General features: G+C 37.1%; 2 protein-coding genes across 2 annotated transcripts; both read left to right on the forward strand.

The window, feature by feature from the left end:
• Window positions 1-275: 275 nt before the first annotated feature.
• Window positions 276-16,102, forward strand: LOC311076487 (STE20-like serine/threonine-protein kinase). Its single transcript, XM_084104755.1, has 17 exons — window positions 276-627; window positions 2,032-2,196; window positions 3,063-3,111; window positions 3,205-3,354; window positions 3,437-3,509; window positions 4,470-4,664; window positions 4,739-4,913; window positions 6,255-8,264; window positions 8,357-8,487; window positions 8,567-8,690; window positions 9,666-9,845; window positions 9,922-10,051; window positions 11,474-11,598; window positions 11,706-11,891; window positions 13,093-13,218; window positions 13,310-13,423; window positions 13,512-16,102. The coding sequence occupies exons 1-17, from the start codon at window positions 478-480 to the stop codon at window positions 13,635-13,637; spliced, it is 4,209 nt and encodes a 1,402-aa protein (XP_083960881.1). The 5' UTR covers window positions 276-477; the 3' UTR covers window positions 13,638-16,102.
• A 135-nt stretch (window positions 16,103-16,237) lies between these two features.
• On the forward strand, window positions 16,238-18,206 carry prnpb (prion protein b; the record flags this gene model as incomplete). Its single annotated transcript, XM_084105385.1, has 1 exon — window positions 16,238-18,206. Exon 1 carries the CDS (start codon window positions 16,326-16,328, stop codon window positions 18,204-18,206), a length of 1,881 nt encoding a protein of 626 aa, XP_083961511.1. The 5' UTR covers window positions 16,238-16,325.
• Window positions 18,207-23,501: the final 5,295 nt, after the last annotated feature.

Raw genomic sequence — 23,501 nt, forward strand, 5'->3', positions numbered from 1 at the left:
ACAGGTTTTAGGCTATTAGGTTTTGAAACCATTATTATGAATGAAACCATGTGCGTTTACAGCGTACAGCACAGAGCAATCTGCCTTTCTTCAAAACTGAGCACAATATACTCACTCTGAACCCAGTCATTCATATCTGTATCTAAATCATTATGTTTTCTAACAATGGCTGCTGAAAAACACACTACAATAGACAGCACAGACATCTCTAAAGATGAGGTGCACATCCTACACAACATTGAGGCCTATATTTTTGAAGGATGTGGTTGCTACTTGCAGTTTCCTGTCGTGTTCTGAGGTGCGCATGAGGGAAGACAGCCAAAACATCTTTGACATAGAGAGACTCGGACGGTTTTCTTGACTTGTTTTTAGTTTGGGCCGGGGTTTTTATCTCTGAATGAGACATTGAGGACCACCGATAGACCGAAGGAACTGGGATTTCTTAAGGAGTTGGGGTGAATTTAAAGGGAGGGAGCCATGGCCTCCCTCCTGATGCGTATCTTTCGGATGGGTGTGGAGAAAAAGCGAGTTAGGCACTATGAAAACCTGAAGAGGGATGTTGATCCTCACCAGATGTGGGAGACTCTGGGAGAACTGGGGGATGGAGCTTTTGGGAAGGTGTATAAGGTAAGGGATTCAAATGATGATGATAATGAGATTCAATTCTCTGTTAAATACAAAATAACAGAACACACTTGCAATATCTTTCTCTCAGGTAATTTACTGCAAACTATATTGGATTTAATGTTAGCAAGAAAAGCACTAAATGTTTTAAAAAATAATAATAATTATAAAACTTGGCCTTTACTGACATGGTCTGATCTAATCTGTCACTTCAAGGAAATCCCTCCCACTTTAGATTGGCATGCCAGCTAAACTGACAAATACTTTTGCTAGTGGTTGTTTCTTGTTTAAAAAGTCAATTAAAAAGTTAAAATGATGACATTAAAAAGTCAAAATTGTGACGTACGGTAAAAGTCATAATTATGGCATGTTAAGTCATTTATGAGATGGAAAAATCAAAAGTATGTCATGCTTAATTGAAATTTTGACTTACAAAGTATATTATGACATTAAAAAAGTTGAAATTACTTACTAAGTAACAATTATGACATACTAACACGTAATTAGATAAAAGTCGAAATGTTGACTTTCTATGTCATAATAATGACTAATTACTTTGACTTTTCATAATAATTATGACTTGGTATGTCATAATTTTGATTTTCTATCTTATAATTATGACTTAGTATGTAATAATTAAGATTTACTAAAGCATGATTGTTTTTTCTTATGTGGGGGTTCCAAAGAAAGTCAAAGCAGAATTGCTTTTGACCAGAGTAGTGATGTTTTAAATTTTGTTCCTATACGAATCAGTTTGTTCGAATCGGTTGAGTGAATGATTCAATGATTCACTCATTAGTGCACTCACCTGTCGCCACCTACAGGTGTAATGATGTAACCTGCAAAAAGAGCCACTAAAATACACTTAAACAAGTCGTACTGTTTTATGCAGTATTCAAGTAAATTCATTTTGTTTTAATAATGTTTATATATTTTATTTTATAAAAAAGAACAAGACAAAATAGCCTGAAAATCTGAATTTCAGATCAATATTTACTGTATAGACTTAGAAAACACTTTATTTAATCTGAATTCATTAGATTTCATTTTAGTTTATTTCAAATGTATTTGTAACCATGTAGTCACCAGAAAGAATTGCTTTGAGATGAAAAACTTCTAGGTTTCCAAGGTAACAGAGAATGAGGGGTTAGGGCTAGACTGCGGTTTTGCAACTTCCTGTTAAACCATAATGTGAAAGATCAAAGATGGCTTCCTGTTAGTGATTTCAACCCCATATAAATCAACCTCTTTTCTGCATCTTTCTCGGCAATGAATCGCACTTTGCAGTACCGCTTTCAGCAGTTTTCAATTTCTATAAATGCATGTGTTGCACCATGGCCTGCAAGAGTATTTCCCTGCTTTAGAAGTGACAAAGACGAGTGTTACAGTATGTAATGTTGATCTCAGGCTCAGAATCAGACTACAGGGGTCCTGGGAGCTGTTAAAGTGATTGAAGTGCGCAGTGAAGAGCAGCTGGACGACTACATGACTGAGATAGACATCCTAGCAGCCTGTCGCCATGCAAACATCCTCACCTTGCTGGACGCCATCTTCTTTGAGGGCTGGCTGTGGGTAAGCCACATCTGTTTATGGCTGTTTTTTTTTCAGCTGGATGCTTTTTTTGTTACAGAATAGCATCTTTTGTTATATGGATTAACTATGCTATAACTATAAATGCTGTATAAAACTCTTCCTTTATGTATAGATTGAATTGTGTTACCCTTGACCAAGACCCAGACCTTTAATGTTAAAATATGAAAATACATCATAACAATATTGGAGAAAATGGTAATAGAATGAAATAAGCTTCAAAGTATTGTGTGAAATCATAATATAATATTTTTGTATTATATTTGAGTCCCTCAGTTGTGGAATCATCATGCAGTTCCATCATAACCAACAATTTTTCAAAAGATATATGTATAGCAGTTAGCCAATATGTGCCGTTTCCATCATTGTCGTTTTCACCACAGAATGCTGCTAATCACAATTGATCTTTTTTGAGTGTATCATCATGCTTTTTTATTATGTCCACAATTTTTTAAAAGTTAGTTTACTTATACCAAGGAGAAAACGGTGTCAGTGAAGAGCTATATTAAAATATTAAGCAGCGCAACTGATTCTATTTATTTGAGATATTTGAGTAATGATGCTGAAAATTCAGCTTTGCCATCACAGGAATAAATTACATTTTAAAGTATATTATAATAGAAAACCATTATTTCAAATTGTAATAATATTTCACCATTTTACTGTTTTTTCTGTATTTTTGATCAAATAAATGCAGGCATGATGAGCATAAAAATAGTAAAAATAGGCCGGTACTGTATTATATATATATATATAGGTTTTAAAAGAGTTTCCATAGTCTCCATAGTTGAAGGCTTGATGTCCTTAGTTGAACTATAAGTGTTTATTTGAATGCTTTCTCTTTTTAGATCCTGATTGAGTATTGCCCTGGAGGAGCTCTGGATGATATCATGTTGGGTGAGTCTGGAACATACTTGACACTATTATCATTTATAATCATGTATGGTTGTATCTGTGTTGCATTATCATACTTTATACTGTGTGTTTCAGAGCTGGAGCGTGGCCTTACGGAGCAGCAGATCAGTGAGGTGTGCTGTCAGACTCTACAGGCTCTGTCTTATCTTCATCAGCATCACATTATACACAGAGACCTGAAGGCAGGCAACATTCTGCTCACAACGGATGGGCAGGTCAAACTAGGTACAGTTCCCCTCTCACATTTTTAGGCCTAAGGATTCAATACAGTCAGTGCTGTATTTATTTATGTTCTCTTTTCATGCAGCTGACTTTGGTGTGTCTGCAAAAAATGACAATACCCTTCAAAAACGATCAACTTTCATTGGAACTCCATACTGGTGAGACTCCTAAATGCTATTTCTGTCATCATTTACTCACCCTTGTATTATTTCATTTAAGACAAAAAGACATACAGATCAACATTAGGGTGAGTAAAAGGGAATTATACATTTTGGGTACACTATCCCTTTAAAGTGCCCCTATTATGCTTTTTCGGATATTATCTTTCATGTATAGCTGTTTGTGAATATAAAAGGAATGTAAAAGGTCTTTTAAAGATCAAAGTGCACAATGAATGGAGTTATTGTCTCCCAAATGAAAGAAACTTGACTGAAACGAGTCGTCAGTAATTCCAGTCTTACTTCCTGCACAAACCTACATAGGTTTGAAAAAATGTACATAATGCCAGCCTATGGTCTTCATTGGCTGCCTGCGAACGTTTACCTTGACCTGCCCACGAACACTGTAGTTGTAGCTGAGACCTGGGGGTTGGTTCACATTCTCGACATGTTCGAGAAGATGCTGTTTTCTGCCCTGTGAAAGCAGAACCACTCCTCATGCACTTCCAAAGGTTGAGGACTCGTGCTCGAATTGATACGGTAAAACCGACTCCATCATTGCTGTTCGTATCTCTGTGTATCAAGCGCTGAGGAAGCCTCCAGAGCTGAAATTCAGATATTGTAATGGGCGTTTTGTTTCTGTAAGTGGTTTTGGAGAGAATTAATCTGACTCTGAGTGTGAGACCGAATCCTTTATCAAACCGTTTCAGACACTGTGGAAAAAGAGGTGATGCTGCAATGTATAATATGAGAAAAGTTTTATTTTGACCTTGGATGCATGTAAACCTATTGTAGGAGACCCTGAAAACAAAATGAGGAACCTTTAAAATAGCATAATAGGGGCACTTTAAATGATTTAACTTCATAAAAAGTAACACGATAAATTATTCCTCTACTGAAAACAAAACTGCCACTAAAAACAAATTTAAAAATATAAAAAAATATATTTTGTCTTTTAAGGATGGCACCTGAGGTGATTATGTGTGAAACGTCGAAGGACAATCCCTACTCATCTAAAGCCGACATCTGGTCATTGGGCATCACTTTAATTGAGGCTGCTGAGATGGAGCCCCCTCATCACTCTCTCAACCCCATGAGGGTCCTGCTGAAGATCACCAAGTCTCCACCACCCACACTCTCCAATCCTCGCCACTGGTGGGTCTTCACTTCGTCGTCCCCGCTCTAGATCTGCTAAGAGTTTTAGGCTTATCCTGATTTTTTGTCGACAGGTCATCACATTTCCAAGATTTTCTACGGAGGACCTTGCAGAAGAACCCTGAGGCTCGTTGGGGTGCCCAACAGCTCATGGCCCACCCTTTCTCTTATGCGGGACGAGACGGACGAGCCCTTAAAGAACTCGTCGCTGAGGCCAAAGCAGAGGTCACTGAGGTCATAGAAGCTGAGGTAAACACATGATGAAATGTTCATTAAAAAATGTATTATTAATAAATTATGAATTAAATAATATATAATATGAATATATATATATATATATAATATTAATATATATATATATATAATATATATAATATTAATATATATACAGTGCACATCAGTATATATGCAGTACATCATCACATAGCCTTCACCATACCTAGAGATTGGCAAGGAGTACTTTCCATAAGATCAATGCAAATCAAAGCAGCTATTAGGCTAACTGAAATAAAACCATGCCAATCTCTAGGTATGGTGAAGGCTATGTGATGATGTGGGGCTATTTTAATTCCAAAAGCCAAGGGAACTTTATCAGGATGCATAGTATCCTGGATCCATGAAGTAACTGGCCTTTAAAAATAAAAATCTGCCTGCCTCTATGGGAATTTAACATAGGGGTGTCCAAACTTATGCACCCTGTATTTTAAGGAAGAACATTTATTTATTTACGATACATTATTCACTCACAAAGAAAACTTGGTGTCCTTAAAGGTTGGATTTTTCCTATTTTTTAAAATAAAGGCATTAAGTTCAATTTCCAAAAGATGATTTTTTATTCCTCTTTTTAGTCAACTTTAGTATGGGTGTCTAAACTTATGCATAGCACTGTATATATAATATAGGAGGAGGAGGGTTGCCGGAAGAAATTGTCAATGGGTTGACGTGGTGTCTGCTGCTTATTTAGTACAATGATTATTGACAGTTTAGGCTCCTCCCAAACCTACGTTTTGAACTTAATTTATAATGATACAATGATTTCTATTTCAAGGAAATGCTTGTATTTCATACATATGTTAAGCAGGACTGTTTTCAACATTGATAATAATAATAAATGTTTCAGCATATTAGAATGATTTCTGAAGGATCATGTGGCACTAAAGACTGGAGTAATGATGCTGAATAAATAACATTTTAAAAAAATTAAAAAAGAATAATATTTGTAATAATAATATTTCAGAATATTCCTGTTTTTAATATATTTCTGATCAAATAAATACAGCCTTGGTGAGCATAAGAGACTTCTTTCAAAAACAAATAAATAAAAAATATGAAATGCTCACATGGTTTCATGGTGTAATGAAAATATTGTATTACTTTTTTTATGGTTACACCATATGACATTTTTCTGAGTCATTAAATTGAAACTTTCCTTGAAAAAATGTATGTATGTTTTTCTAACTTTTCTGACTTATTTGTTGACTTATTTGATGTGTTTGACTCATCTGTTGTTGGACCTGTGAAACAAACATAATCCAAGGGTGTAGCAGTACATATCTTAATACAGCATTTTCTGCATTTTTTCAACTGCAGTCTTTGTTGGATTTCCAATGTTCTGTGAAAGAGACGATCGCCACCGAGTCAGAGCAAACAGCGGCACAACCAGGACAAGCCATTGAAGAACAAGGACCACAAGAACCTGAGACCCCTCAGAAGACCTCTGTTCCAGATGCTGTTCCTCAGTCTCCCTCCAACTCAGAGCCAAAACCTGAGTTTAAAGTAACACGCAGGGCTTCCCACGCCACAGATAAAGCTCAGAAGAGGGCAAGACGCCTCTCCGTTCCAGGAAATCTGCTCTCGTTTCTGACAGGGAGCTCCCGTCGTTGCAAATCTGGATTCTGGGGTGACAATCCACCCGTTCAAGCAGCTAAAGACTCAGAAGATTCAAGCACAGCAAAAACTGTGGGAACTTGCCCTTCAGATGGCAATGAAAGTGAAAACACTGAGAAACCGATTGAGCAAATTTCTGACGTAGTTGATGCTCCAAGTAATGAGGTCACTGACACCAAAGACAAGGAAGCTATAGTAGAAACTGACAAGGAGGAAGCCCAAAACTTAAACCACTCAAACGAACCAGAACAAACACCGTTACCGACAGATTCCTCTGAAAAGGAAACACTAGAACTTGCCAAGGAGGACACTGACGCTGATGAAGAAACAACCGACAATGTGAAGTCTGTTGATTCTGGAAACAATGACCAAACATTTTGGAAATCCCTCAGAAAACCTGCTGTTATCGACAAAGACACAACACATCCACAGAGCACGCTGGTTTCAGCTTTGTGTTTGGAAACACCACCAGCCAAAAAAACTGAAAGGAATGAGGGACATTATAAATACAAGTACCTTGATTTGGCCTGTCCTTTGGAAACTTTCAATTCTCCTCTCACAGTAGATGTAAACAAAAGCTCAACTGTTGAGATTCCTTCTAATAATGTTCCTGAAGAAGTTCCTGACCTTAAGGAAGCACAACAGACAACTGAACCATCAGAAAATGAGGCTGTAGAAGAAAAAACTGAGGCAGAAATAGAAAAACCAGCAGAACTGGAGACAGATGGAGGAACAGGGGATGAAACGAAAGAGGAAAGCTGTGAAAACGACAAGGATGTTAGTGCAGGGACAGAAGAACATATAACCACTAGCACCAGAGAAGATCACATTACCATGAAGGCAGAGTTTGAGGATATCAAAGAAGCTGTCAGCGAAGAACATATTACCACTGAGGAAGATGTCAACTCAAGAAATGAAAAATCAGAGGAAGAGGAAAGCTGTGAAAAAGACAAGGATCCCCTTCCAGAAACAGAGGAAGAGGAAAGCTGTGAAAAAGACAAGGATCCCCTTCCAGAAACAGAGGAAGAGGAAAGCTGTGAAAAAGACAAGGATCCCCTTCCAGAAACAGAGGAAGAGGAAAGCTGTGAAAAAGACAAGGATCCCCTTCCAGAAACAGAGGAAGAGGAACGTTCAACCAGCAAGGAAGAAGTTGCCATGGAGGTTGACCATGAGGATGCAGACAAAAACAATGAGAACACGAGAGAACCTGAGGAGATGGAAACACCAACCCAAAATGAGACGACAAAGATCATTGATTTACAGACGCCAGAGTTGTCATGTCATAATGAAGAAGTGATCAATTCCGATGGAGAAAAGAACATCATTGGTAATGAAGGAGATGCTGTTGGAGATCAAGAGAGAGCAAGTCTAACAGAAATCTGTTCTAAACAAAAAGAAGATAGGACGGATTCAGAGGAACCTCAGCAAGAGCTTCAAATGAATGCAAATAGTACAAAGAATGTTACAGGAGAGCAATCAAAACGTCTTTCTGAAGATACAACAGATGTTCCTGGACCAAAGTTGAAAAAGCAAGTGATGTTTACTTTTCAAGAGGACCAAAACGAGCAAGAAATGCAACATGCAAATGGCTTGAAAGATTCAGACTTACCACCACCACATGAATCTAATGGATCCGCACCTAAGGAATCAAATGAAGACGCATTTCCACCTCTTTCTCCCACCGAGTCTCTGCTGTCTCCTGGGTTTGAAGGGGTGAGTGTGAAACAAACAACTAGCTAAAAACATTAACAACCAGACAAATTCAACATATACGAAATATCGTTCTCTGTTTCATGTTCATTCAGGAAACGCACCCAAGCAGGCGAACCGTTAAAAGGACACGTAAATTTATGGTGGATGGTCATGAGGTCAGTGTCACCACTTCCAAAGTGCTTGGTGAAGGAGACAGCAAGGAACAACAAATGCGCCACAACAGGTAACAATTATTTGTGCTTTAGAGTGGACATAGGAAAACGGAAGCATCACATTCTGAATGTATGTGTGTGGGTTTGCAGACGACAGGAGCTGCACGCGTTGAAGCTCTTGCAGAGAGAAGAGCAGAGAGAACATGCGCAGCTGGAGCAGAAACTACAGCAGCAGCGAGAGCAGATGTTCCGCCACATAGAACAAGAGATGACTGTGAGTCACATGCACCAAACCCCGCTGGTCTCAGTTAGCAACTTAAGACATGCTATTAAATAGAAATGTTTCCAGTCGGTTTTTTGTCTAAAGTACACAACTGGCAGATCATTAGATGTAGTTAAAGATAAGAAAAATAATGGCATTGGCAGCCATTTGTTTGTTCTACTATTTTTTAGTTTGTTGAGACCAGTCAATGTTGGAAATTATTTTTTCTGCCTATTTTAAGATTTAGATCATCATCTATCAATAAATTAAAAGTGTAGCCATAGATTTGGGCAAATATTTAACCATTACTTTTACTAAACCATATCACTTTCCTTAAGTGCATGTTGGCACAATCTGTGTTTGTGCATAATAGTTGCATTAATTTCTTTATATTAAAAAAGTACTTATGCAAGGACAATATAAATGCCTAAATTCACCTGTAACATACAAACTATTTATTGTTTTTGTTAAATGTTTTATTATTATAATTTTATTTTTTTATGTTTAAATTTTGTCAGTATAATACAAATGGAAAAATGTCAAATGAAAAAAAAAAACTTATTTTTTTTCCCTTTTATTGTTCAATGGGCAATTTTTTTTACATTATTAACTAAAACTATTAAAAACTGTTTTCTCTAATTGAAATAAAGCTGAAATAAAATATAAATATTAGATGAAAACTTAAAACACATAAAGGAAAATTACAAATGTTACCTTGTTTTATTTGAAGTAAAAAGATTACTAAACCTGAAATAACTAAAATGAAAAATAAAAATAAGCTAATTCAAAATGTTAAAAAAAGACTATAATAGTATATACTGTGTATAATAACACTGAATTGTATGATCACTTAAAAAAGTATTAGCACAGTCTCCTCAATAAGCATGATGTGAGGTAATTATACATAACAATCATTATGAGCACTAGAAATTAAGATGCCTGCCCATTAATAACCTCCGTCTCAGCCGTATGTTTATCCTGTTGCAGAGCAAGAAGCAGTACTATGACGGTGAGCTTGAGAGACTAGAGAAACAGTACCAGCAGCAAAGCGGTCAGATGGAGGCTGAGCACACCTCCCGGCTCAGGGAGGACGCACGGAGACTCAAGGCCCAGCAGGAGAAAGAGCTGAGCCGCAAGAGCAGCGCACTGAAAGCAGACCCTAAAGAGGTACAGACTGGTGCATTTACCCACACTGACACAGAACTAGGCCCAAACGCATGAAAACAGTGTATTTCTGCTTTAGGAGCAGCGGTTCCTGCAGAAGCAGCAGCAGGAGCTGAATGATGCTCTGCAGAAAGGCGTTCAGGAACATAAGAGGAAGGTGGCGTCCATGGAGTGGGAGATCACAGCCAAATCTCAGCAGCTCAAGCGTGGTAAGTATGTCACTGCTCAAACACTTATTTGTTATGTAATTTGCACAAGAATCACTATTTATGACTGTACTTGGTCTTTCTTAGTAAAATATTAAATATTGCTCACAGGAGATGTTTACAGGACCAACCATAATTAGGGGATGACTCAGTGAATCTATTTAAAAATGGAATAGATAATTAAGCGATAAAATTAAATAAAATAAAGTGACAAAATGAAGGAATTAATAATCACATTTTTTATTGCAAAATAAAAATGTCAGTAAGTAACTTTTCAAATGAACAAATCATTTATTTAAAACCATATATGTATGCATGTCTGAAAATGTAGTTGAACATATATTTTTTAATTATTACACTTTTAAGGCACTTTCACACCCAACCAATTGCTATAAATATAACTATGGGGCCGTCTACACAACACCTGTGACAAGTGCATAAACACTTTTTATGCAGTTTGGCTTTTCATTTACACAACGTTTTGGGGGCCTGAAAACGCAAACTTTTGAAAATGGGTTTCAAAGTGCAAGTTTTTGAAAACGATAGCGTTCTCATCTCTGTGTTAACTATAAAAACACAAATTTGTGAAAACGGTGACATCATGCACGTGTATTACGTGTTCAGTCTATAGGTGCGTAGTGTTTCTTTACAAAGTGACATCGCCATCTACTGGTCTGGTATGAATAATACAGCTTTTTTTCACGTTTTTGTGAATCCGTGTGAACGGGATCATTTTGACACGTTGTCGTCTGTACATGGAAAACGCAAAGGGAAAACTTTTCCATTTTTAGTACATCGTTGTTGTGTAAACGTACCCTATAATGATAACTATATGTTGTCCTCTGTTTATTATAAGCACGCGCTGCAGTTACGTCATCTGCCGCTTTAAATGCCCATGCTTTTTAAGCAGGATGAACTCTGATTGGCTGTCAATGTTTTTAATCTTTCATCAGCTGAAAAAATTATAATTCTGAAAGTGATTCCAACAATATTGTTCCTCTGTGTCGCTATCGTTATAGTGGTGTGGACTTTCCCTATTCTCATAAAATTAGAATGATTATTAAAACTTTATATTCATAGATATCGCTATAGTTATCATCCTTAGTGTGAACATTATTTTCATTCAACTACATTATTAAACATTAACTAAAAAGTTTTTGAATTTAGTTTGCTGTCATGACTTGAAAATTGAATTGTTTAATTTTTTTTTTACCATTAAAAAGATGTCTATTGATTTATTTACATTTTTAAATGAAAAAAGTCATAATTGATTAATTATTTTATGGTTAATGTGGTCCTCCAAGTCTTCCGTAAGTATGCTGCTCGTCATTCAGGTGTGCAGGAAGTTTGCATGTACTGTGCACATTAATATTAAGTAGTGTGTATTGTTTACAGTACATACACACTGTTTCCTTCTTTCTTAAGCTCGTGAGGCAGTAATTTGGGAGTTAGAACAGCGCCATCTACAGGAGAAGTACCACCTATTCAAACAGCAGGTGAAGGAGCAGTACTCCCTACAGAGACAGCAGCTGACCAAGAGACACAACAAGGTAAATTATGTGGTAACCTCCAAAAGCATTCTGCAGCCTGTTCTGTATTTATCTTCTGTTTTTCCTGTGCTTTATCCTGACCAGTCTTTTTTTGGCTCTTATGGCAGGATAAGGAGAGAGCGTCTCGGTTCCAACAGTCTTTAATAGAAGAGCAGAAGTCATTGCAGGCCCAGGAGAGAGCGTCCTTACATAAGGCCCAAAAAGCTGAAGCAAAGTCCCGTTTGAATCCGTTCAAAATGGAGCTCAGGAAGCAAGGTCTGAGCGGCCCTGAGCAGCGGCAACGTCTCACACAGGTTTGAATTCATAAGCCTTTGAATGTAGTAAAATATACGTACACTTTGAATAAGGCCGTTTTCAAACCTGGCTTGGTTGGAGCGTTTGTTTTGGAACTTGGCGCATTTTCTCCTTTAGTTTGGTTTGCTTAGGCATATATGAACATGGCAAAGCATTTGGAATCATAACAAAACAATCAGTCTGAGATCAACTGAAAAATGCTCTGCCCACTTGAAAACTCAAGAGTGGTTCGCTTGTAAAAGCAAAGCAATCCGACCCAAAGGACCGACAAACCAGACTGTATCACAGAGTATGATGGGGTAATTATTCACGTTGTGTGAAAAGCAGCAGTGTTTGTTTTGCTAATGCCTCTCAAAATGAATCGTGTCTCAGCCTAGTTTTAGAGCAAAGACAAAGTTTGAAGTTCCCGGTTCGAATCCCGCTCGGAGTGGGTCGAGTAGGATCGGTTACATTTGGTGCCATGACCCGGATGGGATTAGGTTTACGGGGGTGAGTGTAAACCTCACTCCCCTGGTCTCAAGAGGCGCTAGAGGCTGTTGTCTTTAGCGTCCTTGTTAGCGTGCCCGCCTCCCACGCCGGATACCTCGGTTCGAATCCCGCTCGGAGTGGGTCGAGTAGGATCGGTTACATTTGGTGCCGTGACCCGGATGGGATTAGGTTTAGGGGGGTGAGTGTAAACCTCACTCCCCTGGTCTCAAGAGGCGCTAGAGGCTGTTGTCTTTTGCGTCTTTGTTAGCTCGCCCGCCTCCCACACCGGATACCCCGGTTTGAATCCCGCTTGGAGTGGGTCGAGTAGGATGGGTTACACATGGTAAGAATGTTGTTCCGACAAAGCCTTGATTCCTGCTCAAAATGAAAAAGTAATATAACAACAGCTTCAAAGAAAGCCACAGTAAGCCGAGGAGCTGTTGACTCTCCATCCTGATGGATGACCGCTTTGAGCAGAATCCTGAAACATAAACAGGTGCACTCTGACCAGTGAGAGGACAGTTTACTTGCACATGACTTGTAATACCAAATTTTGGGTTGTTTAGAAATGTTGCCTTGTGAAAGGGAACCGAACCAAGAAGAAATGGCCACATCATGACCATTTTAATCCATGTTTCTGAACTAAGCAAACTATCTACAGGTCTGAAAAACGCTCTAAAACAGAACAGTTGCAGTTGATACAGTTTGTCCTCTCTGCTTTTGCCTCCTCAGTTTTTGTCAGAGGAGGAAGCCAGACAGAAGCAAGAGAGACAGAGTCTTCAAGAAAGTCATGAGAACCAGTTAAAAGCGGTGCAGGAACAATGTGATGCCAGTACAGCTGAATTACAGCAGCTTCAGGTACATCAACAACAGTTTGTCTATTTAAAGCCTTACAGTGTTTTCATATTGAGGGAAGGTGATTCTCAGTGTCTGTGTGTTTGGATTTTAGAATGAGAAGCTTCAAGTTCTTGTGGACATGGAGAAGAAAAAGATCAAAGCTCTAGAGGACGAGCACACTCTGGAGCTCAACGAATGGAGAGATAAGCTTGCATGCAGAAAAGAGGTATCGGATAGAAGAGTAAAATTTGAGGGGTTTTTTTATGCATCTTGATTGGGCAGAAACGTAACGACTGTTGTATGCGTATGTTCAGGTGTTAGAGGAGGATCTGGCTCGCAGACGTAGAGAAAAAGAAGGAACCAGGAGACGAGGCAGTGAGCCAGAAAACCGACATGCAGCTCGTCGTCCAAAGTTCTTCCATAACCTAAGCTTCTCCTGACAAAGTGAAGGAATGCACTAAACCATAATGTCTTTATATACAATATAAAGCATGTACACTAACGTTCAAAAGTTTGGAATCAGTAAGATTTTTTTTCTTAAAAGAAATTAATGCTTTAGCAAGGATGCATTAATTTGATCAAAAGTGACAGTAAAGACATGTATAATATTACAAAAGAGTTCTATTTCAAATAAATGCTGTTCTATTCATCAAAGAACGCTGAAAAAAAGTCACATTTTCCACCAAAATATTAAGTAGCACAACTATTTTTAACATTGATAATAATAATAAATGTTTCTTGAGCAGCAAATCATCATATTAGAATGATTTCTGAAGGATCATGTGTCACTGAAGACTGGAGTAATGATGCTGAAAATTCAGCTTTGACATCACCGGAATAAATTACATATTAAAATGTATTAAAATTTGATGTACATCAGAGTAATGGATTATCGAAAAAGAAAAACAATGCAGTCTGGCATACATCACCAATGAGAAATCTATTGTTTCACTTGAAGATTGATTTATGACATTTTGATTAAGAATTACAAGGTCATTTATTTATTTTTTTTTATAAAATTAAACACATGCAGTGAATTGTTCACAATAAAATAAATAACATGCATTTAGAAAATAGATTTCAATTTCATGCTGACTTTAAATTGTAATAATATTTTAACTGTATTTTTATCAAATAAATGCAGCCTTGGTGAGCATAAGAGACTTTTTTTTTTCTGAAGTATTAAAACATTTTACTGACCCCAAACTTTTGAACTGTAGTGTAAGTATTTGTGTTTGTCTGGGGCGTTTTCAAAGTTGTCCCTTTGCCCCATTTAGTGTGACAACACGATCCACTGTCACAGTTTGTTAAATGAATTATTTTTAATAAATAGGGATTTTTGTCAAACAAAAATTTTGACAGAAACTTACCCTAAGGAAAAAAACAAACAAAACAAACAGAAAACACTGTATAAACAATATATACAGTATAGATGGACATTTGGGTTTCGGTGCAGACTATTTTTGTCTGGGGTTTATGTATTTTTGTAAATATGTTTAAAATCTGCTTAGGCATAATTCCTCTATAAGTGTATGTTATAGCCTGAAGATGAACATTCATATGTAAATAAACTTTAAAACTATTTTAGATAAAGAGTCTATTCAGATGCTATCTCTTCTGGTGGATGTGTTTGAAGCTTAAGAATAGTCATCTGCATGCACACAAAAACAGCTCACAAGCCTGGGTATTCGAGAACATTATTACATTAAGTTACACCCCACAACAATATCTGTCTAGAGTAGACTGTCAACATAACTTTTATTGAGCAGAGACAGGGCTGCTGGATAGACGATTTCAACCTCTTTATGGTAAGAGAAATGCTTTTATATTACTAAATGTCTGGACATATGAAAACTTGTAATGTGACATTTGAATTTAATGCAACAAATGGGCACATAGTATAAAAGGTAATTTATACATTTTATTTTAATGTATAAAAATGTAGTATTCTAGTAAACCTTGATTTATAAATATGTAAGACATATTGCCTTATCCTAAATACTAACAAAAATGACTAAATACAATTGAACAATAAAGTACTTTGTTAAAATTTTAATGATTTGTCATGTGTTGCCAGTGACTTGAAGCACAGCGCTCATACAGTATAACTATTATGAATACAGTTTTATGGCCTTTAAAAAAGGCTACTTGAAATAGACAAAAATTGTTTGTCATACTGCAGGAACATTTAGCCTGTTAAATGTTACTCATCCATCTAAATCTTTACCTAAAGTCTTGATGTTAAAAAAAATGCTTTAAGAAAACATTGTTTGAAAAAGGTTTAAGATGTATGTTAGGAACAGAAGGAGGTAAAACCAGAGTTTTGCAAACATTAAATGCTAATTAATTTAACAATATTGCTTAGTTATTGTTGCCCATTAAAACAGATTATAGCTGTGTGCCCTATGAGGAATCTTGAGTTCAGCACAAACATTTTGTTCTCAAACTAGAATCTCAAACTGAATCAGTCATTTGTATGGCAAGTTAATAAGAAACTTTTCAATTAGCTTTTCGGTTGTGGCATAAATTAACACTTGCTTTATTTTCAAGATGTTTTATCTAACTATTGTTGATTTTGTTCTCAGTGGAGTGCTCAATTGGAAGTAAAAAAAGCATTGATAATATCTTAAGGAGAATGCTTGTTTAGGCAATTTTACATTTCAATATCATTTTTTGTATGTTACAATCTCCCTAAAGTGCATTATGGACGTCAGTTGAAACTGCTGTATAACAATATTGCTCTAGTATGCTTTCCTGTCCATTAATCTCTGATGTTTCATATCTGTGCAATTCCTGTACACTAAAAGAGTCCTCCATTAGAACTGTGGTAAACACTGACTGCATTTTAATGACTGTTTCTTTTCCAAACAATACGATGGATCCCTAATAAATCCAGCTAAACTTGTCTAAAGTGCATCTCTTTTTTTAGCAAACACTTCCATGAGTATTTCTAACATTATAAAATACCATTCTTTCTCTCTTGTATATAACTTCCATTAGGCTCTTGTCTTGTAATATGTAAAATTGCTGCATTCCAGTAAGCTTATTTCTTTTGTCTTAAACTCTGAATTGCCTGCTGTTTACCAAGTTTATGCTAACTCAATGTGTCTCGATTTGTTAGGGCCAAAATGGGGCAGTTATGTAAGCTTGTACTGTTCATTTTGGTTCTGATGGCAGTGCTACACAATTCATCAGGAGGAACTAAAGGATTTCAGAAAGGAAAGAACACCCCTTCCAATAAGCCATCCAATAAGCCGTCACAAGGGACCAAGACCCAACCTAACTATCCCAGACAACCCTCCTATCCTGGTGCAGGAGGTCACCCAGGCTACCCTAACCAGCAGTGCCCTGGTAGAGGCGGCTCCAAACCAGGAGGATATCCCAACCAGAATCCTGGAGCAGGTAGCTATCCAGCTGGAGGAAGCTATCCTTCGGCTGGTGGCAGCCCCAATCAGTATCCGGGAAGAGGCAGCTCCAATCCAGGAGGCTATCCCAACCAGAATCCTGGAGCAGGTACCTATCCAGCTGGGGGCAACCCCAATCAGTATCCGGGAAGAGGCAGCTCCAATCCAGGAGGCTATCCCAACCAGAATCCTGGAGCAGGTACCTATCCAGCTGGGGGCAACCCCAATCAGTATCCGGGAAGAGGCAGCTCCAAACCAGGAGGATATCCCAACCAGAATCCTGGAGCAGGTAGCTATCCAGCTGGAGGAAGCTATCCTTCGGCTGGTGGCAGCCCCAATCAGTATCCGGGAAGAGGCAGCTCCAATCCAGGAGGCTATCCCAACCAGAATCCTGGAGCAGGTACCTATCCAGCTGGTGGCAGCCCCAATCAGTATCCGGGAAGAGGCAGCTCCAATCCAGGAGGCTATCCCAACCAGAATCCTGGAGCAGGTACCTATCCAGCTGGGGGCAACCCCAATCAATATCCTGGAAGAGGAGGTGTTAATCCTGGAGGGTATCCCAACCAGAATCCTGGAACAGGGGGTTTCTCTAATCAGTATCCAGGTAGAAGTGGGTACAGCCCTGCTGGGTATCCAGCAGCTGGATCTTATCCAGTGAGAACTGCAGGGCAAACTGGAGGATACCCAGGAGGACACCCTTCCGTTGGAGGGGTATATCCCAACTGGAACCCCAACAATAAGATTCTCAGTCCACGTTATGGAGGTTCATTTGGAGGTGGTGGATTTGGCATGGGTGGTTCTCCTTTCTCCCAAACTGTGAAAGGAATGGGCTATGGTCCTTCTGTACAATCCAAAGGCTTCGCAAAAAAGGCAATGCTAGCTGCAGGTGTTGGTGCAATGGCAGGAATGGCTGTAGGCTATGGAATCGGAAACTTTCCACGCCCTGACTTCCAATTTCGTAGCCCCCAGGAGGAACGCCACTACAACAACTATATGTACAAACGTCAGGGCACTCATTCTAAAGGCGGAAACAACAAAGGAGGACCCAGCTACACATCAAAGCTGCCACCCCAGGCTCAGTCATATGACCAATTCATGAACACATGCATGAAGAGAAGTGATCTTTTAAAAGAGCAAAACATGGAAGATTCAGCAGTTCGCAGCAACATTCAAAGAGATGAGCCACTGATTGATTATCTAGGTATGAATGAAGACTACTTAGAGAAAGTTGAGCCAAAGAATAATACCAAATCCCCTACAACTGATTATCCAAAGGATGCAGGGATTCATAAGGATGAGGACGATGACACAGTGAGTATCGTACAGATTGGCTATCCAGCACTTATTGAGCAGATGAAAGCTCGAAAGTGTGTCGAGCTGTACTTGGTTTACTCTGAGAGCTTCCAGGAGAAGCAGAAAGAAAGTTGGAAGGAAAAAAAGCAAGAAAAAAAAGCTCTCCAAAGTTCCATTAACCATAATGGTAACAGTAACCGTGTCTCTGGAGTCTGTTTCTCACGACTTCCTTTATGCTTCTTAGAGGCACTCTCTACATTGATTCTGTATAATGGAATGCAGTTGCCCTTCTTTTCTACCCTGCAAATCTAGGAACCCCCCCCCCCCGGCTATTTAAATGTATAGTACCAGACAAATATAATGTATATTGGCCATATTGCTTTTAAATGTCAACGGATGCATTTATTCATAGGAATTGAATGTTAAAGATCTATTTATTTATAGTAACTATTTATATTATTTCCAAAAGAATCATCAATAATAATAATAGTAATAGTAAAAACACATTTCCTCTATTTTTTTTTAATAAAATGTAAACTGATTCATTTGTCTTGATTATTTAATAGTAGTAGTGTTTATTAGGATATGCTCTGATATGAAAATTTTGTCCGATACCAATAATTCTTTATATTTGAATGCCGATAACCGATATATTGTCCGATAAATCTAAATCCAACTTTTTATATAATTTTTAAGAGCCTGATTATTACAAAAAACAACAAAAGTCTCACCATTAAAAGCCATGTCCCAAACACACAATTATAATGTCATTATAATTTTATGTAGCCTATATGACAGACTTGCGCTGCACGTGTTGCACTGAATTTTCTATATTTGAAGTGATTTTAATCATATTTCAAACAATTTAGAACCATCATGGTGAACAGTACGCATCTGAAGTGTCTCAGCTGAAGGAAATAATCCATTATCTATCGTTTTTTATATATATCGGTCAAATTTTCTTAACGGGCCGATACGATAACATTAAAAATGAACATATATCAGCAGCTACCGATATGGTGGCCGATATATCATGCATCCCTGGTATTTAGAGTTCACATCTTTTAATAATTCACTCTAAATGTTATTTCCCCCAAGAACGTGCAGTGTAAACCAAAATTTACAGTAACTTTTTTCAGTGTTTTATAGATCAAACAATGGCTGATCTGTTTAAAAGCCCCCTAGCAAAATGAAGACCGTTAATTATTACATTTGGAATAACAGGTGTATTCAGTATAAAAACAGATCTTTGTACAACAAAAACTGGGTTAGTAATGGTGTTGTTTTGGTTTCACAACTTATGAATTCTGATGGTCAATTGTTATTGTTTGAAGAATTTATTTCTAAATTTGATATTGCAGTTACACCAAAAGAATATGGCATTGTTTTTGTTGCTATCCCAAGGAATGTTTTGCAGCTTATGATTGGATCCAGAACAGAGCTATTTGTGACAGCTCCTATTAACAATATTTTTCTGGGAAGTGTAGATGTTACAAAAAACAAATGTTCAAGTAATTACATTAGAAATCTTTTGGTAAATGTTACGGTTCCTCCTGCTAAAATTTTTTGGACATCTCTTTATAAGGATATTGATTGGAAAAAAATGTGGTTGATGAGTAATAAATTCTGTCTTAACAATAAAATAAAAGAAGTATCTTTCAAAATTATACACAGAATATATCCGGCAAAAAAGACGTTAGAAAAATTTAAGATTGATATTGAGTATTCATGTAATTTCTGTGGCTTAAATGAAGAAACTATTGAACATTTGTTTTATCACTGTGTGTTTACTAAAATGTTCTGGATGAATGTACAAAACTTTACTGAAAGGAAAACAGGACAGTCATTATGTTTGCAGGAGAAGGACGTTCTTCTTTACTTTGAGGACATTAATTTGGAAAAGGACTTGATTTTCTTTGTACAACTTGTTTTATTTTTAGGAAAATTTCACATTCATAAAAGAAAGTGGACTGACAGCAAGCCATTATTTAACCTATTTCTACAAGAGCTATCTCATTACAGCACCACTATCAATGATCTTAAACAGTCAAAGGCTTTAAAAACAAATTCTATTCTGAAAAAATTCCTATGCAACTAATGTGTTTTTTGTATTTGTAATCTTATTTCTTTTAATGTTTGTACCTCTGGCAAACAGTTTTGTTCTGTACATTTTTGTTAATAAAATTCATTAAAAAAAAAAAAAAAAAAAAAAAAAATGAAGACCGTTGCCATGGTAACATCACAGAGCAGACTGTGGCCATCAACATGATACATGCTGCACGTTGCTATGAGACCAGGCTATTTGGAGAACCAACATCATGATTAGGTGAAAGCAAACAAAGTGGGAATAAGTAGAGTTTATTATTTATTAATTTAACATCAGAAAACAGTACAAGGACCAAAGAGTGACATGGTTTAAAAGACCTGCCAAAATACAAACCCTGAAACTGACAGAAGAGTAACTGACATCACTGGAATGAAAGGAACAGCAAAGCTTGTTATTTTTTCTTATGTCCACAAAGTTTGCATTAAACGATTTCAGACGTATGAGAGAATGCACTTAAATATTAGCCCTTAAATTAAAGCGATTTCATGCTTGAAACAAAGCACTCGTGTCGCTTCATAAAACTGAGGTTAAACCACTAGAGTCACATGGATTGCTTTATGATGTCTTTACTACCTTTCTGGGGCTTGAAAGGGGTAGTTGCGTAACTTTCAATGGAGGGACAGTCACAGAAATCTTAATTTGTCTTCCGAAGATGAAGACAATCTTACGCGTTTGGAGCAACATGAATTTTTATTTTTGGGTGAACTAACCCTTTAACAACGATGTTAGCACCAAAATAAATAAAATCATTAGTTAAAATCCCTATTTGATTGCAGTACTTTCAGGCAATAGCAGCACAACATCAATTAAATATAATTTAATATTCATCACACCAACCAACGGCCAAAACATTTGGATATATGTTTAACAGTAAAAATTTTAATTAACTCAACCTTCTTGCCTTGACATACACACACACACACACACACACACACACACACACACACACACACACACATATATATATATATATATATATATATATATATATATATATATATATATCAATCATATCATATGTCATCACTGTCTCACATTTCATATTTCATCCTCGTAATAAATAAGTTTCACTTCATCAAAGAAAATGATCGCATCCTGTTTAAAATTAAACCTTTCTGCACTATGAAATTGTCTCTCAGCGAGACTTGCCTCAAACCCTGTAATTCATCCCCACATAAAGATGTGTGCCACTGTTCCCAGTGTTATGAGGATGCTGGCCTGCTCTGAGCAGCCAGTGTTCCTGTACTTCTGCCAGTCTGAGCGACTGTGGTTTCCAGGTCCATCGGGATAGCGCCTGCTGCCCTCTTCGTACCCGTACCTCGGTCTGCCCATAGAGCCCAGCCCGTATCCGATGGCTGCTCCTCCGACAGCCCCCGCGGCTGCAGCACCTGCCAGTTTCAGGCCCGTGTTCTTTGAAGAAGGGGATTTGGCCGGCTGACCCCATCCGCCTCTGCCACCTCTGCCACCTTTGCCACCTTTGCAATGGGCCAAAGGATACATCGACACCACCAGTAACATCCACACCCACATCATTACCAGGAGCTTCTGATTGCCCATCGTGATTAGAGGTCCCTATAAAAGACAATGGAAGCTAATTTATATCTTGTTACACATTTGAATAAAGTTTCCTATAATAATATTACATACATTTAAAAGGTAGGACATGCTATTTCAATAATTGTTTCATATGTTTTTTTATTAGCCTTTCAAGGGCAAAATGTCTGTGCACAGACACTTTTAAAATAGGCTACTTTACAAATAAATGATATTGGTAACACTTTAAATAAGGTTTCATTTGTTAAAAGTACACTAGCTTTTTTTTTTTTTTTTTTTTTTGTACACTAGCTTTTGGCCAGCTCCAGCGATTAAAAAAAACAAAACTGAATGCATTTTGCGGAAGAACGTTGTTTTGGTTGTGCTTCGGCTTTGCGTGACTGCAGTGCGGATGAATACGACCCTTCGCAATAGATAATGCTTTAGTATAATCAAGCGCTATAATAAAGCGCTGCGGAGCTTCTGGCCCTACGGTGGAAACGCAGCATGGTTTTGGGCTCGGTGCTACTGGCCCGAGGCTCTTAGCCAGTGGAACACAGTGGAAACAGTGGACAGTGGAAACGCGGCTAATATTTCCTTGCAACATATTTCCATATGCATATTGTTCCCTATTGAGTTTGTAAATTGATAACTCTGTTAGAGAGCAACATGAGGCAATTTATCTCTTCAATAACACACCTGTTGAGTAATAAAAACACAATCTCCCCATCGCCTTTACAAGACTTCAAATCCAATCTCCAAAAAGCAACTTTTCACTATTTACGGATATAACGAGACACGAAGGGTGAGTGAGGTATGCACGCAATTTCCCGCGAAAACCATCCAGTCAGGTCTAAAATATAAAACACTTTAAACAGGCGTAATTTCCATAGTAGGCTAGGCTATATCAGGGTAAGACAACAATTTTTTTTTTTTTGCAAAGATTAATGATGTTTTGACTTATTATTAAATGTTTTATTAATTTTGAACAACAAAAGGTAGTGTTACTTTAACAGTTAACTACATTAGTAACAAAGAAAAATACTCCTACAGCATTTATTAATATTGGTCAAGGTTAATCTCAACATTCTTAAGATCAAAAGTTGTATCTGTTAACATAGTTAATGAACTACATGAACATATTTAACTAACATTAACAAAGGTTAATAAATGCTGTAAGAATATATTGGTTCATGTAAGTTAACACTGTACATTAATGTTACATTTTTTAATAATAAAAACACTTTTACAAATAGTAATAGTGGCAAATACACTAGATTTACAAATTATTTCTCTAATTTCATAAGCTCGATTTATGCACACAATTTTGGGTTCTACTTACAACCAGTGTACAAACTAGTGTAGAAACAATTTTCACAAATAAATACAAAGAAAGGGCAAGTAACACATTGAATTAAACGTTACATTTTGAAGTAGAAAGAGCCTCCTTTTCAAATAATAAACATTGCTCCAGTTCATATTTATTTTTATTAATATGTGCTATGTTTAATTTAACATTTATTTTAAAATGTTGTTTTTATCATTTGCTTTTTATTAACTACATTGATTTTATTGATTTATTATTATATTATGTGTATTTTAAAATATTTAATGATTGTTTATTTTTAATATAACAGTAAAGAAACACATTTTTAAATGTTTTAAATGAAAATGTTGAACATTTTATCCAACAGAATTATTCTAAACAGAAACATTCTTGGTCAGTTTAGACAATTACAGTGCAGTGAGCGGCACAAGTCTTCTGAATCTGATTATACACACCATTGCACATATATAGACGAGCGCTGACCACTGACAACAAACAAACGTCCTGACTGGTGTATCAATTGTCAAAGCTCACCTAGAATGAGTGCTATGTACGATTTGCTGACACACAGTGACCCACTTGTTGTGCCATACAGTATATCAATTGTTATACATGTATTGCATAACATAGACAGCCATGT

Source organism: Abramis brama (assembly GCF_963993115.1).
Source record: "Abramis brama genome assembly, chromosome: 25".
NCBI classification, from domain to species: Eukaryota; Metazoa; Chordata; class Actinopteri; order Cypriniformes; family Leuciscidae; genus Abramis; species Abramis brama.